At 37.8% G+C, this 17,803-nt stretch overlaps 1 protein-coding gene across 2 annotated transcripts in view; it reads left to right on the top strand.

Annotated features, from left to right (window-relative positions):
- The window catches only part of CACNA2D3 (calcium voltage-gated channel auxiliary subunit alpha2delta 3), a 460,032-nt gene extending 446,768 nt beyond the window's left edge, over positions 1 to 13,264 (top strand). For both annotated transcript variants that reach the window (XM_054838171.1, XM_054838172.1), the window contains 3 exons: positions 10,863 to 10,978; positions 11,996 to 12,075; positions 12,919 to 13,264. In XM_054838171.1, coding sequence (XP_054694146.1) covers positions 10,863 to 10,978; positions 11,996 to 12,075; positions 12,919 to 13,011 — 289 coding nt within the window. In that variant the 3' untranslated portion in view covers positions 13,012 to 13,264. The remainder of the gene's footprint in view (positions 1 to 10,862; positions 10,979 to 11,995; positions 12,076 to 12,918) is intronic.
- The last annotated feature ends 4,539 nt before the right edge of the window (positions 13,265 to 17,803 follow it).

Raw genomic sequence — 17,803 nt, 5'->3', positions numbered from 1 at the left:
TTAGAATCAAAATCTTAGTCTATAGAGTCATCTTGCATGTCCGTTCTGAAAATCAGATCTTCCAGACTTGCAGAATAGTTATGAGTGTTAAAAAGCCTTTCTATTTGTGGCAACAGCAGTATTGGTAGAAACTTACGGTAGCCAAAACCCCAAAACTCTACAAGATCTCAAAAGATTTTTTCCCCTGTTCTTTTCTCATAAAAAGTATCAAAGTATGCAATTTAAACTGCTATAATTGTTTATTAAAGGTCTTTATACTTAGGTTTAAATCCTATATTGTATGTTACCCACACATCTCCAATTGTAGGCTGAGTAACTTCCTCTTCACTCCAAAGGCAACAGTGATTATGTTTGTCGTGCAGGTGCAATTTAAAGTCACTGGACGGGTAATTTAACTCTCCCCTTTGATAATGTATATTTTGAATGACCAGTTCAGAAAACACTCTAAATTACTATTTTCATTTAAGAAAATAGGTATATGAAATAATAGGGCAAGACATATAAAAGTTACCGGGCAGGTCTGTGCCTGCCAGTCATTAGTTCAACAATCCTTTGGACAGTTTTCAAAGGGGTTTTTTTGTTTGCTTTTTTTTGGTTGTTTTTAAATAGACAAAGATTTTCAATATTACTCTTTTGTTTCTGAACTTTGTTAGTATGCTTGTTGAATTCAGGAGCGTTGTAGCTGCTTAAACACAGGATGCCACCTTACATTGAAAATAGTCTTTCCTTATTATTCTGAGTTGCTATGTTAGAGTGTTCCCCAAAAAATCAAAATCTTGGAGTTTGTTTATTTAGTTGACAAAACCATGACAATCTGTATTCAGATTCTCTTTTTCGATTTGCTTGGCATTGTAATCATCATTTTAAAAGCTAAAAATCACCATAAAAAAATGAAAGAATCACTGTGAATCAAAGGAGAAAAAGTATATTCAATGTAAAAAAAATTCTGACCATACCAATCTTTTTCAAAGGGCATTTTTAATGGCAAGGAATATATATTGAATGAGAGGAGGACTCTATAGAAGGAAGAGAAAGATGAGGAAATGTACAGTGGTCTTTTCTTGCAGACGTGTGCTACTTTTTCATTAGGAGACTTCATGGCACTGACCATGTGTCCATCTGCAAGTTCTGTGAAATCTTGGAGATACATGGGTCAGCTTCCTAGCAATTCAGTGTATTATTGTTGTGATTAGTTTCACTGTAGGGTGTTTTTCTGACAAGTAGGAGGAGAGGTGCTCTCTCTCTTAACTCCTCCTTCCTTACTTATGTCTTCCAAATCAGTCTAGCGCTGAATTGCCTGAGAAATTTGTACATAAAACTTCTGCGCGGGAAGGTGGTGATCTCCACCCATTCACTGTTCATACTTAAGCTCAGTAGTGCTATAAAATGTAAATATTACCACTACCTAGAAGTTAACATAATTTTACATTTTAAACAGGCAGATATAAATATTAACCAAATGATAGATAGTAGCCGACAAAATGAAAGGATGCTTTGTAATGACAGGAGATTTAAAAAGTTGTATGAATGCCATAATATATTGAGCTGAGTAGTAATATAAATATATAAACAAAAGATGGCTTGGAATAGGAAAACGTATTAAAATTGGAAGACATTGCAGTGAATTTTTAAAGCCAGGCACACTTGTGAGAAATTGCTATCACTGATTGATGAAAAACAATGCAAATGTGGCTTGGGCATCTGTACACTTAGCACTTCTCTTTATAAAGGATTTGAGACCTTAATAGATATTTAATAACCATTAACTTGGAAAAATGACATAAATCTTCAGTTTTGAGTACCATCCAGGGAACATTTATATATTACCTTAAATATTATGAAATTTTAACTAGCTATGGAGAAGATGACTTAGTTCTTTCAGATGCGGTCTTCTCAATAGTTGCTAAAGTTTATATTTACAGAAATAAATTAACAACATGCTTGCAAAACACACTGGGGGAAAACATCCGATGAACACTTCAGTTCTAGGATTTATTACACTTTTGATGTGAATCTCCTGATCATCTCTGGTTTTTATACTTCAGTTTGTGTTGCATAGCTCTTTGCTAGAGCCATATTAGCTTTGTAGAATAGAGTAGACCTAAATCTGTGGAAAAGAGTAGTTACTAATTCATGCAATTCAAAAGTTATTTTTGCAATGTCATGTGCTATTTGTGAGCGTTCCTAAATCAGAGGGAAATCAACTGGCTTTTTAATCTTTAAATTACATTTAGAATCTAGCTTAGACATCATCTAACATTTTAAAATCATTGTCTGAGATGTCTCTCAGTACAAACCACAGCTACTAAGTAGCATGTTGGCTAACGTGCTGCGGAAGAACTGCATTGTCCAGTCTGCATAACTTCTCTGACGTCCCCGTCATCATCCTGCTAACCAGGTGCCAGTGTGGAAAAGCAAAGTCCAAGCTTTACGAGACCTCTGCTGTGATTTGCTTTGTGCCAATCACTGTATCTCCTCTGGTGTTCCTTCCGAGCAGTTTATGGTAGAATCAGGTCTGCTTATGGAGACCCACGTATTGCCACACTCAGCTCAGATTTGTTTTGGGGTATGAACCTTGACTCCTATTTAAAGTTTGTGGGATTTCTGGGCTTGGTTTCTTTGTAAAAATTTTGCAGTCTGTTTTAAACGTAGCGACCTGAAACTCTGCATTATCTTACATCCTCATAAGGGTGGGCTAGAAAGCTTAGGAGCATTGTCAAATTCCTCATTACACAAAGTACTCTTTTCATCCTAAATTCTGTACACTCAAAGCTTTTGGATGTTTGTAACGTTTCTAATATGCAGTTGGTAAGGTACTCTTGTCTGAGCATGAATGATTTGAGAAAGCATCCCCTGACTGATAACGAAAGAGGAATGGCGCTCGGGGGTTTCCTATCCGAAACAGAGGGGTTGCCAACCATACCACAGCTCTCCGGGGTTTCTAGCCGTCAGCAGACGCAGGAACGGTGAGGACGATATTGTTCATTTAAATCCTCGATTCTAAACTTTGCTTTGAGTAGGTATGTTTTTACTGATACCAAATCGTGCTGAAGTCGGTCAGGCTGTACGTGGTAGCAACGTTTTGCTAGCGTGGGGTCAGGTTGCAGGCCTGAGGCTGAGAGTTTATCTATTTCTTTTTGTGTGAGAGAACCACTAGCTGCTTTTTTCCATATACTTTAACTGCTCCAGCTCTCAAAAATGTTGGTATTGGCATGTATGTTATTTTTATAAATTGCATTAAAGATATTCCATTCTCTATCATCATTTATTCGAAAAAAACCCCAAGTAGCCCAATTTGACTGAGATATAAACATTTCATTCATTCATTTAAAAAATGTGATAAGTGAGAGAAATGTGGGTTGGAAATGTAGCCAGCAGCCTGGAAAGCACATGATAGGAGTTGGGAAACAGCACAGCGGATATCTGCACTTCACTTGAATGCTTAAAGTTTGTTCCAGACCATTAGGGTTGAACGTTTGCAACCAACAGTTATGTGAGTAACACATATTTGAGTGCAGAGTGCACAATATTTTCCATTTACTGTACCCTGGTGCTTGTAATGTTTTTTCTTTCTCTAAAAAATAGGAAAGATCAAATTTGACAGATCTGAAATGTAATCCCAAAGTAATGACTAATCTTAATCCAAAATACTCAAACTTCATTAATGCAGGTTTGCACTCAAAAAATATGCTGAAAGGCCTGGAGGGAAATGGCTGAACTTACAGAGATGCTGAAGCATTGGAGTGCCCAGTGGGGCCATCTGAGTTGAGTACCATGGAAATTCAGACTATTTTTTCCACATCTTTGTGCATGTGTTTAGGTTGCCAGTTTGAAAATATTGCCCTCAGTTTATTTCCGTTCAAACTACTTGCAATAAAATTCTTTCATGCTTTTTAGGATTCATCTGCATAGGCAAAACAACTGGTAGCTAAAAGTTCTTTTCTATTGTCTCCTAAAAATGATTGATATGATTATGTATGTGCAGGAGTGATGTATGCTAACACAAAAATGAGATATTATTCTAGTTATAATTTGAATGTAAGTCCCACAGTCATCACTCTAACATTAAACAATAGTATTAAAGCGTTCCTACAGTCATTACAGAAACAAATAAAAAACGCACATATGGATTTTTTTTCCCCCTTGAATCAGGCTGTTAAAGGTCCCGAACATGAAATTAAAGATGAATCTGAACAGCCATTTAAATATTTATAGGATTAAAATCCTGCCTAAGCAGTGTGTTTATTGTGACCACATACTCTACTGCATAGCATCTTTTGTCATGAGCACAGATGTAATAGCAGAATATTTTGTAAAATTAAAAAAATAATATTGTTTGTAAATTACACTGTGTAGATCAATAATTCTTACTTGTGAACAAGCATGGTTTAAAACAAAGCACAATAATGCAGTATTTCTGTGAGAAAACAAGAATTAAGTTTTAACTAGAAGCACACAGCATTGTTTTTAAACAAGTTGAATTGCTTTTAATGTTGGTGCTGTGCTCAAATCATCCGCAAATTGCAAAGAAACATCTTCCATTCTGCAGGATAATGGGAAGATATTTCCTCTAAATGTTCTGGTTCCTCAAGTGTAGTCTTATCCTGTAAGTATCTTCAGAGTTCCGTGCCCTTGTCATTCATTTTGTTCCCTCAAACATTTTGCAACCTTTGCGACTGTCTGGAGAAATAAGAGGAAAATGGCTCTGAAAAATCAAAAATTTCTGAATGCTGTTAGGAGGTTTATTACTGTTCTTTGCAATTGAAACAAGTCGTGTAGCGGTGTCACTGGCTGCCAGCTAATGGCAGCGTGGTTGTAAGCCAGGAAAAGGAACATAGTTCAGTGCAAGTGACCAACAAATGACTTAACAGCCTCATATGACTGTGTCCTCTCTGCAGCTCTCTGTCCCATACAAAATGTTCTGCATCCATAAGCTCGGGTTTGTCTGGGGCTATGTAGGTGCCTGCTTATTAGTAGGGAAACCTGAGGCCTGTGTTCAGTTTATATCCTGTCCAAAACTGTCCAGTGGACAAGGAAATGGATTCTCTCTCCTGCACGGAAATGCAGAGACTAAGCTGTTTAACAGTAGTATTGATTTCCTTTAATAGCAGATGTTGTAGTCAAATAGTAGAGAGTAAATGACTTAAAGGTTACGTTTGCTTAGCTGGACAAGACCCCTCTCTCGCATGTTTGAAATTGAATTACCTTAGCTTCGCCTCGTGTGCATCCAGCTATGTTAGGAAAGGAAACTTGAAGCCTGCAGCATTTCAGAGACAAGATGTTAAGCCTTCCACATACAGATTTTCACCTTATGATTCAGGTAGTTGTAGTGAAGCAATGACCTGCATGAAGCAAGGAAATAAGTGACTTACAGAATGGTGGGATCTTCAAGTTTGCCAGTAAACTGGTCGTCTTGCTTCAGGAGTTATAGCAGCCTCATGACTACAGCGGCCGGGAAGAAGAAAGGGTCTGGCTGTGCCTTGCTACTGCCGTGCCTGTTTTCATCTATGTGGGAGATGCTCCAAAATCCCTAAGGGGACAGACTGCAGAGGCCCCACAACAAAGCCACCAGCTGCGGCAACTAATAACCCTCTTCCCTCTGTCCCTTTCCCACAGGGCACCAACACTGCTTGTCCTGTCATCCCTGCCCTTTCCCTCTCTCTTGGAACATCTCCCTCCTTTCCAGGGAGGTTAGTCCTTCTCCCAGCTGCCTTTCTGATACTTTGCCGCCCCAGAGGTTCAGAGGCTGGAAGATGAAAGGAAGAAAAAGCAGCACACGGTGTGGAAAGAGGGGAGTGCAGCAAGAGTAGTGTCAGCTCAGTCCTTACTCCCCTACTGCCCTGAGAATGTCTTCTAATTATTCCTCCTTACAGGAGAAAGTAATTCTTATAATAAGAAAAAGAGCTGATTTTTTTGAAATTAGGTGGTTTTTTGGTCATTTTAAGACATAGTCTGTGGAAGAAATTATTATAACAATATAATATATAACTATAGGAAAACTTTTAAATACACAAGCAAAAGGAAGAGATTCAAATTGGCAAAAACCCCAAGTTTGAATGTAGTGTGCTGGCTCTTTTAGAACAGGTGCCGTAGTCTGCACTTAGCTTTATGCATCACATTTCACCCAGTTCGGGACGCATTTCTCTGCAGGATCGCTATTCAGCCATTAAAGGGAGAGAAAGACCCTCCCTCCCGCAGAGGGTGATTCAGATCACCAAAGCCAAGCTCCTGCTCTGAATCATCCTTCAGCAGTCTGTGTCTCCGCATGTACTCTGCTCAGAGTTGGAGATATTTCCCTTCTAATGTAGGAACCTGAGTTACGTGCATAACGGCAGCTGGTGTGACTGCCCTCCAAGCTTTGTATTACAGACCTATTATGATGCTTTCCTAATTCTAGGCTATCTTAAGAAATTAGAAAGAACTGGTTCTCTGTGGGAAGAGTCATGTAGCCACCAGACGTTAAAAGTGTGCTTTCTTATCATGCCTTCATAAGCATGACTATAGCAAATATCATTATGAATGCAGCAGTACTTGAATTCCTAGTCTTTTCCTGTTTCATTCCACAATAAAAAATTAATTTTCAAGGAACAGACTAATAAATACTTGCATTTTTTTAGGAAATATTTACTATTTCCAAGTAAAACATGAAGCTGTTTTTTTTTTTTTTACCAAATCAATTTGTATGATATTTATGCAGATGTTTTTTTATGGGCCAATACCGAAATAAGTTAGAAACAGAAGTGTGGGCAACATGAGAAAAGTGTTGTGTAATGTTCTGACTCAAAATACAGACTTTCTTGCAGACTCACTCTCTGTTCTTATTTTTTTCTTCATTAACAAAATAGTTTGGCATGGTTAGATTTCCTCCTCCTGTCTCTAACCCTTTCAAGTATTAAATTTCTTCCTTCCTCACCTTCCCCACAACAGGAAGAAGCAGTTTGTGTTCAGGTCCATTTTAAGCCTCTGAACCTGCACATCAAATAAACCCAACTAGTTCCTCAGTTGGATGAAAGATGGAGGAGAAATTATTAATAAGGTTCTTATTGACTCAATGTGGCTTCAACATAACAGGAGCCCCAATAGTTTATTCCATTTTATATATACATATGCAAGGCTTTTTCTGTGCTGTCACTATCAAATGATGGCGATGGTACTGGTGAAAAGGAAAAAGGTTCAAATGAAAAGATTTACATTACTTAGCACAAAAAGAGCTTTACCCTTTAAACATGAAACATTCTCCATAAGTATTAAACATAGGCTGTTAAACATAGACTTTCTTTTGATTGTTAAACCAGGAAGAAAGTTCAATAAAACCCCTTAGTCTGTCCCCGAAGTTGGTTCCCATATTGCCAGTGGCCAAGTGACAGCCTAAGCCAGCAGGTGTTCAGAAACGCTTATTGTGATACAAACTTCAGAGACTCACGGTGGAGCTCCCTTAAAAGACAAGACCACTTTTGTTACTTTGTCAGCAACTAACTTTATTTCCCACTGCAGTCGTGGAAGCTCTTTTGCTAGAGATTTTTCTCCCTTGCAACTGCATCTTGGTGTACACAATGAAACATTTTGGTGGAATACGTCAGTATTTGAAAGACTTTGTTCTGACTGTGGTTATGCACCTTTTGTTTTCTGTGAATGTTCAGTTCCTGAGATTTACTGGCATGAACGTTCACTCAAAATGAATTTCAAAGATGCATGTGCATGTCACCATGGAAACTGGAAGTTGAGCTCAAAGAGATGACCTGCTGCGGGGATGATTGTGTGCTTTATCCAGTCTGGGCATGGAAGCAGTGCCATGTGCATTATCCGAATAGTCACAGAGCAACTGCGGTGGTTATGACTGGCAGAAACTTCTTTGCCATTGATCTAGAGAGGGTAAGAATACCTCATGACTGCAAAATGATCTTAAATTACAGCAGCTGAAAGAACTATAATTTGCTTGTGCACATTCTATTAATAGAAAAGAAAGCTAAATTGGACATAGGGGTTTTTTGTCCTTAATTATTTGCTCGACTCAACCTCTGTCTTCAATCTTCTGTCTTCACTTGTTGATACGTTAATCCTTTGCCTGTGACCTCACAAGTCAATGACTGGTGAGGACGCGCACTTGCCTTTACAACTTCATTTCAAGATTATGTCTGAGAATTGTGAAAGGGAAAACATTCATTTACTGCTTGTGGAAGATAACATTTTTTTTTTAATTTCCCTCCTGTATGGTGGATGAGAAGCTAGTTGTTCCACTTTGCAGGATATTAGTTAAGATATTGTTATGCACTCTGGGAAAAAAATTGCTGCAGTGAGCCAAAAGCTTCATATTTTATGGCTGTTTTGGTGACAGTGACATATTCTGTGGTAGTCACCACAAGCTTAGACTTCACAAACATCTGAAATAGATAAACAGACTGTAGATTTGTAAGAATATTCACTGCTTGGTAAACTGAACCAGTGTAGTTAGTTGATATCTATCATATAACTCTTGAAGTAGAAAAGTTTTTTTGACTTAACCTAATATATTGCTCTTTGCAGTTCCTTTAATTCATAATTTCCATCAATCCGTGCATATACTGCATTCCCCAAACTACCAGGTCTAGCAAAATTTTCTATATCACTTAATTCCTGCAAGCCTTTGTAGTTTTTGAGTATTTTGTCAGAGAAGCCATATAGTAATTTACTCAGCATCATAGTTCTGTAGTGGAAACTTTCTCCTGGGTTAAAGTGCTGTCATTTTTCATTCCAGCTTGATGAACTGATAGGAAAAATTCCCAAATTATTTTTTTTTTTTTACTTTCTTTCCCCCCATCTCTTCTCTGGGGAAGCAGTAGCCTATACTGCACAGCCCTCATGCCACCCCAGAGAAGTGGGTGAAAGACGAAACGAAATGGGCAGTGTCCCCACCTTTCCTGAAGTAGCCCCTTTACGCCTGGCTGTATGGTACCTCCTTTCTCACAGGCTTCAGTGTTCACCTGGGGGCCACAAAAAGGGCTATCACGAAAGGACTTGGTGTCAGGCACAGGTAGGTACAACGAAAGAGCAATTACTCCCTTCTCATCAAAAAAAGAAATGAATCATTTAGCGTCCGGTTAATTGTTACAACACTTTATGCCCTTCAGGTCCTTTTCTGAGCTACTTTTAAAAATACAATAAATATAAGTTTCAGACTGCACAAAATCCAAATTGTGCCAGTTTCTGGGAATAAAATTAATATTTTTTTTCCTGTCCTTTACAGTTTGATTTATTTGTAACTGTTTTGAGAAATTCATGCAGTACAATTTTGGTGTTATTGTCTGTTAAAGATTTTCCCTCCTTTCCTTTTATTGGCCCCATTTCTCCCACACACAAATCCACAAAGCCACAGATGCTCCATTACAATGATGTCAGTCTTGCTACATGCTCCAGCTGTTTGGTAGGTACATTTATAAAGTTCAGCCTTTTACATTATGCCATAAATGTATATTTCATGTATAAACATAAAGCTAACATATTGCAGATCACTCTAAGTGTAATTTTAATGGAGGTTCAGTAAGTTTAAAAAATACTGAAAAGTGTTTAATCTTTCCGTTGGCAACATTTTTATGGTAAGTTTTCCAAATTTTTTTTTCTGAAGCTAGGTTTGAATATTCCCTGCCCCCTCCACTATTTCATCTTCTGTGATCTTTGGAAAAAGCAAGGGGTTATTTTAGTAAGACAATATGTATTTTAAATAAAGATGTCTGAGGAAAAATATTCTCTCCACATCATCTTGGTGCTCAAACCCTCACTTAACGTTCTGTACATTTACCAGCATACCACACTGAAAAACACCTAATTCCCGGAATTGCCAGATTTCAGTGAAATTTGATATGGCAGATATTCTGTTGATACAATATATAAATTCTGACAGATTGTTTTAAAAATTTATCAAGAATTGGGTCTGAGCCTTAAAGCCTTTCTTTGTATTGTGTCCTGAATTTCAAAGAAAAGGCTAAACAGCGTCTGTCTGGCTTTGCCTTCTCCCCCTTTTCTCTTTGGTGTGTGCTTAAGAGTTCAGCTCATTGTAACTATGTGGATCATTGAATAGTGCCCACAGGATCCTTCCCTGCTCTCCTCTGGGTGCTTTCCTTCTTACAAGCAATGTCTTTATTTCTCACCCTCCTTTTGAGTTGCCTACTTTGTCTTGATTTGAATGTGGTGCTGAGTTATCACCATATTTGTACCATATAGTTGTCATTATTCTAAAATAAATCTCCTCGCTTAGGGAAGATTTTGAGGCTTAATCTCTGTTTTGTTGGCTCAGTCATAAAATTACTCTCAAGAGAACAGATGAAAGCTGAGAATCTTTCTCAGTAGTTCACGTTGCTTCAAGCAAGACCCAGAGTGAATAAAGACCCTAATGTAATTGTAGTGCCTAAGGTTGGAACTGTGAGTTATCGCTATGTGGCTGCGGAAGAACTTTCATTATTTTAGCAGATCCATTTCATGTGTAAAAATTCCAGACCATAAATACATAGCTAGGTATTGATAATAGAGCAGAGATTCGGTACTGAAATCTGAAAAAGAAAAATCTGATAAACTCCTTGGTAATTCACTTGTGTCCCAGTCCCCGTGTTACCATATCAGCAGTATAAGCCTATGCATTCTGCGTCACCTGTACCTTTCAGCATCATGTACATCTCAAAACTGACGACCGTATTCTGTGAACTGAGGGAAGCATTGGCCAAGGCCCTCTACTTCTACAAGGTGTGGAGATATAGTATGATATATAAAATTGATGATGTTTGTGACTATGATACAGGTGTTGTTGACAAGTTAAAAAAAACCCCTAAAAACCCCTGTTGCTCAGAAAAACAGATAACGTCACCATTATTTGATTTCTTTTTAATTTGCAGGTCTTTTGTTATCCAGCAAATCCCAAGCAGCAATCTCTTCATGGTGGTAGTAGATAATGAATGCTTCTGTGATTCCATCCCACCAATTACCATGGCACCTATAGAAATAAGATATATCCTTTCATTTGAAAGTTGTCAGAGATTCAAGGTGCAAACATTGAAAAATTTCTTATTATGTAAAACTTGCATTACATAAGAATGCATCATTACCCATTATAAAGTGCTGGGGCTGTTTGAAATTAAGCCAGCTGAGAATGCATTCTTACTTATTTTCAAGGAGAATTCACTTTTTTTTTTTTTTTAAACAGCCAGTACGTATTAAGCAAACAGACTTATGTGCATCTGTAAGCATCATAAGGCCATGATCATCTTCAGACAGCTGGTCATCTTTAGATAGATCTAAACTGCTATACTGGCCAGACTGGTGTAAGTATGCTCCAAGTATGTAATTTCCTTATGAGAGTGGAGCTCCTGATATTGGAACTTATAAAACTCCTTACAATATAGATATCTCTTTATTTTAGGGTTGGACTAGAGTACCGAAAATGTTTCAGAGGCCTGCTTTCCAAAAATATAAAGAATCTAGCAAAGTAAATATATTGCTCAAATTTTAGTTGCCCCACTTTTTATTTTGTGCTGTTCTGTAGTTCAGGATTTGTTTTCTCACGTAAGTTGGAATTTATCAAAAGTAGCCTGCAGTGTGCTTTCATTGCAGACCTGTTATGGAAAGACAGGTTAGGAATTTAAGTGCAAATGATACTGTCTAAACTACACATCACTGAGGAGAAAACAGTAGAATTATCTTCTTTTGAGAGGTTGTGGAGGCCCTATCCCTGGAAATGTTTAAGACCAGACTGGATGAAGCTTTGGGCAACGTGGTCTAGTGGAGGGTGTCCCTGTCCATGGCAGGGGGGTTGGAACTAGATGATCTTTAAGGTCCCTTCCAACCCAAACCATTCTGTGATTCTATGATTCTTTTTGTTGTGTTGACCACACACATCACCTTGGGTTTTTGATGGAGAGGAAGGAAGGAGCTGAAAGATTTTCACTCTATTCATTTCAAAACACTCACATGAACTCAGGACATTAAAATGCAATGCTCAGAAGATCTCTCCTTAACTACCTTGCACATAATGAATCCCTTAAATGTGAACGTTTAAAATCTCAGAAGATAAGACGACGCCCAGAATCTTGTCATGGATTTCACCCTGAAGTAAGTTTCTACCTACTTTTCCTTTCTTTTAGACTTTGATAGATGTTTTATTTCTTTAAAAAAAAATAATAGAAAAATAATCTGCTAAGATGAAACACCAGGAAATATTCTGAACACTGAGAACACAGTAGTAGGGGAAGTGAGTAGCATTGTAAGTGCTGCAAATCTTTTTAGTACTCCTGTAGACAATGTCTTGACTTGCTGCTTTTGTAGACCATTTTGTATCATACAAAAGAACGTGGTAGGATGTGAGCACAGACTGGCAGCCAGGAATATCTGAGAGCTTAGTCTGGCTCAAGCACTGACCACAAGATTCCTTATTAGACATGGCTGGGAGCTTTGTGCTGTTAATGTTTTTTTCAGTAACTAGCTTCAGCATCTCAACTGTCATGCTGTAGTCATTATGGTTACACATAGTATTGCTTGGGAGGGATCACCACATGTACTTACTACTCTGTTCTGCATAGTACTCTTATTTCTAGAGTGCCAAGGAGACCCGATAGAGACCAGGATGTGATTACAGTGGCTTGTACAGCATATGTTCGTAGACATCCGTTTTACTCTGAAGTAACGTGCCGTTGATGGTGTAATACAATGTAGAATGAGACCTAAAATATGGCATGGAGGGGATTGTGTGATGCTTGTTGATCATGCTGACTTTCAGTCTACAATCTAAACTTGTTCAAATGAGAATGTGTACCTGTATTACTTGCTGAGTGTATTTAGTTCATGGGTTTTGTTGTTTGCACCAATCCTCTTCTGCCTATGTAGTTTGGTAAATAATCATGTATCATAATTGAATGTCATGGTTTGTATTTATTTTCCTTTGTTTTTTCTCTTTAGGAAAATGCAAGAGAATGTGGTGGTGTCTCAGGCCTTAGTGCTAAACCTCCTCTTGTTCTTCTTCCTCTGCTATTGACGATTTTCTCAAGGTGACATTGACTGATGTGTTCAATTGGCATGCTAATACGTGGATAAACTGTGAACTGGGAAATGGTGCAACATAGAGGACATGAAATATAGTCAGAGCATCAGCATTTCATGATTTTAAACTGTTGGTGATATAAATTCTTAAAGATATGTTGAAAAAAAGATTTATCTTTTTACTTTGCAAGTCATGCAGGTGTGAATTTGGCTTATGGTAGTCATGATTCATCAAAAAAGGACTTGGTAGATAGAGGTGACCATTGCTTTGTCCCATTGAAAACAATTTAAAACTGTGTACTTTTTCAATAAAGTATATTAAAATCACATTTCCAGAGTGTATTTTAAGTATGATAATATATTTGTTCCACTAATTAATGATGGGAAGAGAATAAATTAAGTGGAAGTTGTTTTCTTATGCTTTTAGCCTATTTCTGAAAAGATTCAGGAAGAAAATGTGGAGTTAGCTTTTATAACAAGGCAGAATAGCTTTTATTAACAAGTCGCGGAAACACATGTGCATATATGAAGCTGAGCAGGTAATATGCTGTGCTGATTTATAGTGAAGGTTTGGTTTCTGGAAAGAGCTATAAAACATCTCAGCCACATTTAGAAAGTGAGCCAAAGCCTGATTAAAGCCTTTTCCCTAACTTGGGCAAGGTTTAGATCAAATTGGTTGATTTGGTTGCAGATGGCAAAATTAAATGCTTTTCATCTGTTTCAATTTGTGGGAAGATATGTCCCTCAATGGGCAAAGATCAAGACCAGTACTTTTTTATTCTAGGCCTTACGTTCTTCTTTCTAAGGGAAACGAGAAGATAAAATAAGATTTTTGAATGTTGTAAAACCCTGTACAAAGAGGGATATTTTTTTATACCCAAGATATAATGAGTATATTCCTCTTGTAATTGGTAGTAACGTCCCTGTTGTTTGCTGAAGATCTTGTTCTTTCAAGTGTGTTAATCTCTCAATTTATCTTTAGAGTTTTATATGAAGTAGAATGCTATCAAGAGAATAACATGACCTTCTAACAATATAATACCTTAGGTGCAAAATAAAATGCCACTGTTCTAATTCTGGTGCTTGAAGATTGCAGTTTCCGGATCGGGAGTAAGTGTGGTTTCAGCATTAGATAAGAGCTAAGCAGATTTGCTGTGTATCCTAGGTGAGAATAGGGAGCTAAGCCACTGAGAGGGGCTTTGTTTTAAGGAATACTATCCAACTTGTAAGAGGAAGAACTAGTAAAATAAGATTTCCACTTCAGTGCTTTAACAGGTTAAAATGCACTGGTACTTCCTCTGGTTCTGAAGCCATACAGATCTTTGTCTGGTCTCACAATTTTCCTTTCCTCACCTTTTTTGGTTAGGAGTGTTTTCCTGCAGACTTCTCTGTCCTTTCCTGTTGGTCTCAAAATCGCTCACTATGGGAATAATTTTCCGGCTGACATTCAGTCAATCTGTTGTCCTAGCGACATGCTCTGGTTACTAAGCTAATTGGGAATTCAAGGCATTTTCTACACTTGGACTGACACAGATATCCTGCAGCTTTTTGCTCAGTTTTTCTCTGAGCACCGTTCTCCCTTGCACTCCATCATTCTCTCCAAAATTAATCTCAAAACCTTATTTATAAAGTATTTTAGTTTCTGATTTTCTTGATGAGCTTCCAGAATGTACCACGCTGCAGCCTCATAATGCTTTTGTATGTCTGATGCTTGTTCTTTCTCAATGCAACTTAAATGGGAAATGTTCATAAACCAAGACGGTCCAGGTGATTTTTCCTCGTTAGCAGAAAGTGAAAAGAAAAATCTTTCTGATTAGACCCATTGAAACGCTCTGCATGCCTGTCCTGTCTGATGTATAAATCATCATTGCTCTTACAAAGAAAAGAAATACATTGAAGGAGAAAATTTATTTCTGCTGAACCAAGATGAAAATGCCTGATAATAATTCATTTTAAATTTTGGAAAGAGGTGGACAGTTTTGTAATTAGAAAAGAGCTGGGGAGTAATAAGAGAGATTATAATATGACAATCTAAATTAATATTGTGAAAGAGATTAAAATATGGGTATGTAAATGAATATTGCTAAGAGAATTGTGACAGTTCATTTTCACACGTTAAGACAAAATTATAAAGCAGAATGTATTGGTGTACACAAACAAGTTACTATGTAAAGCAGAATAATCCAAATAACTTGCTATGTGTAAAAACATTTTTTATGAGTTGCCATTTCTTTGTTAATGATGATGTCTTTTTAAGTTTGTATTTATTCCTTTACAACTTTGTGATGCAGTGTGAATTCAGGTTCATAAAGCCAGTAGTTTAGGAGGAATGGAGATGTTGCCTTGGGTTCGCATTTGTGGATCTTTGCCTGTGCAGGTCCTCGTATGCAACTGAGTATGTTCAGTCATTGATATTCGTGTTGCTTTTTCTGAATTTCAAACATCAGTCGTGAATGCATGAAACATCAACGGTAGGCCGCTGATAATGCTGAGAGATCTCTATTTATTTGAACTGATTGGCTCCATCTATACTAGGAAAGTGAGTGTGTCTGGAAACATTTCTTGGCACTGAGGCCAACTGGCTCAGAGCGGTGTGTGTATACGCTAGTAAGATCTCTTGGTCTCCAAAACGGAGTAGCTCCAGTACGAACAGCCTATGTCCAAACAGAAACAATGATTGTATGTTCTCTGTGACAGAGCTAGCTGACACAGGCTGAAAGTTTTACAGAAAAGCCGATCTCATTCTAATGCAGAGGAATGTTCCTGATTGTCGTTGTTTACTGGTCTGTATGTCATCATTAGCTCTGAAAGACTGAGAAGGTGTGAAGATGCCGTGAAGTGGGTCTGTGCTGTCATACCATAACCTGTGGTAGGTCGTAAAAGGTGTAATTAAATTTCATAACCTCACTAATCATAGGTGCTACTCCTCTCAAATCCTAAAAATATCATGCAAGGTCTGATCCGAAGCCCATGTAGTCAGTAGAAAAACAGATGCATATCTGTAAACTATATGATGCATTTTTAATAAACAGGAAATTCAGACATCGTCTATATTTTTCATCTCCTGAATCTGAGGTCAAATCCAAGCAGAACCAGGACAACCATAGAATGTTTCCACACAGCAAGAGACATAGCTGAAAGTTTCAGCTTCTGCAGGGCTTGGATTCTTTTTCCTTTTTTACTCTCTTTGTTAATGGCATTGATTTTCATCTTATTAGCCCCAGCTGCCTTGTCTTCCTTTAATCTTGATACAGCAAAAGCTATTTAGGGGCTCAGGACTGGCCAAGGACACACCAGTTTCTAATGGCTTTGTGTGGGAAAACTGTCTGCCTGTAACTGTCAGTGCTGCAAACGCTCCTTTAAAATCCTGTAAGCCAGAGAGCCTCAGGCAGGTTTCTGCAGCTGTGCTATCTCCTCTCATTGTTTTTGTGACACTGAGACTGCCTGACCCACTGCATTTTGCTGCCAGGGCCAATTCTGCAATATATATGCTAGGCGAAGCAGGTGGTTGCCTTGGGCAAGAAGATATTAAAAGCAGCAGTGATTGTTTCATTGCCTAAATGGCTTCAAGAGACTGTTTCAGTTTTCTTCTGATAGCAAGAGCCCCAGAACAAGGCACTGGCCTGTTTAGCCCTTTGGGTTCAGAAGGCAAGATAGAAGTTTGGCTCAGAAGTTTTGTGGCTAGAAGACGCCAGATACTTCCATTTGTCTCCTGAGCCCTTTATGGCCTCCAAGGACTTCTCTATCTCGGGACTTCCTATGCCTCAGAAATTCTGACTTTTGCAACTTTAATGTAAATAGGCATTCACAATCCGAAAGTTTTCTGTAGAAGAATGCATCAACATCTTGCAACTGTGGAAAATATTAAGTTTATTCAATTTTCCTTCTTGATTATTCTTTTCCATTACTATGGTTTTTTTCTTCTTTTCCAAGTTCTTCCCCATGGTTCTGAAGGTTTCAAGTATGTATTTAGCTGACTTGCTATTTATCTGTTTTACAACAATGTACTCTCTCTGACAGGTCCAGCTCCTATGTATCTACTGAGAGAGGTATGGTTCCATATACAGCATCTTCAGAAGATCCCACTGGAGTTTATCACAATCCAGTCTGAAGGCAATTTTCTTCTCTCTCCTCTTTAGCCTTTGGCCATTAGGCTCAGATCATATTTCTTCCAATATAATAATATTCTTGCTATAGCTCCTTGGGAGGATTTACCTAATCTTCAAGAGTCAGTCGTGTGTTTCTTCCCGAGGATACTTTTGGAGCTGGATGTATGTTATGACTTGGATATACCAAGTGATAGTACATTCTTGTGATGCTCTGAGTGGAAGGAGATGTTTCCAACTCTTTCAGACTTTTTTTCCTTCTTCTTCCCATAGTAACTGTGGTCAACTAAGAAAATGTTATTTTTACTGTTTGCAATTCCAGTACAAAATATTTTAAAAGCCCAGAGTTCTGCCTAGCAGATGCTTTGAAGAATTTCAAAGCACATTGGTAAGCTAGGAAGAACCCATTGACTTTCATTGGATTAGAGCTGGAACAAGAGGCACTTTTGCATTATGGCTGAGCTAGATCCCAATTAAAGATGGCAAAACAAAGCTATATTACCCTTCAGTAACTAGTATTAACAAAATGTATGTAATACATTTTAAAACAAAAATTATACCTTACATAACATTTGTTAACTGCCAGATGACTGCTTAATGATCAGTTTTAAGAACATGAAACTTTGCTTACAGAAATAGATCTGATTACAACTGAAAGGAGTGTAAACAAGGCATGCTCTTTCATTGTGAAAGCATTG

Source organism: Grus americana, chromosome 11, assembly GCF_028858705.1.
Source record: "Grus americana isolate bGruAme1 chromosome 11, bGruAme1.mat, whole genome shotgun sequence".
Taxonomy (NCBI): domain Eukaryota; kingdom Metazoa; phylum Chordata; class Aves; order Gruiformes; family Gruidae; genus Grus; species Grus americana.
This window is presented reverse-complemented; position numbering and strand designations above follow the sequence as displayed.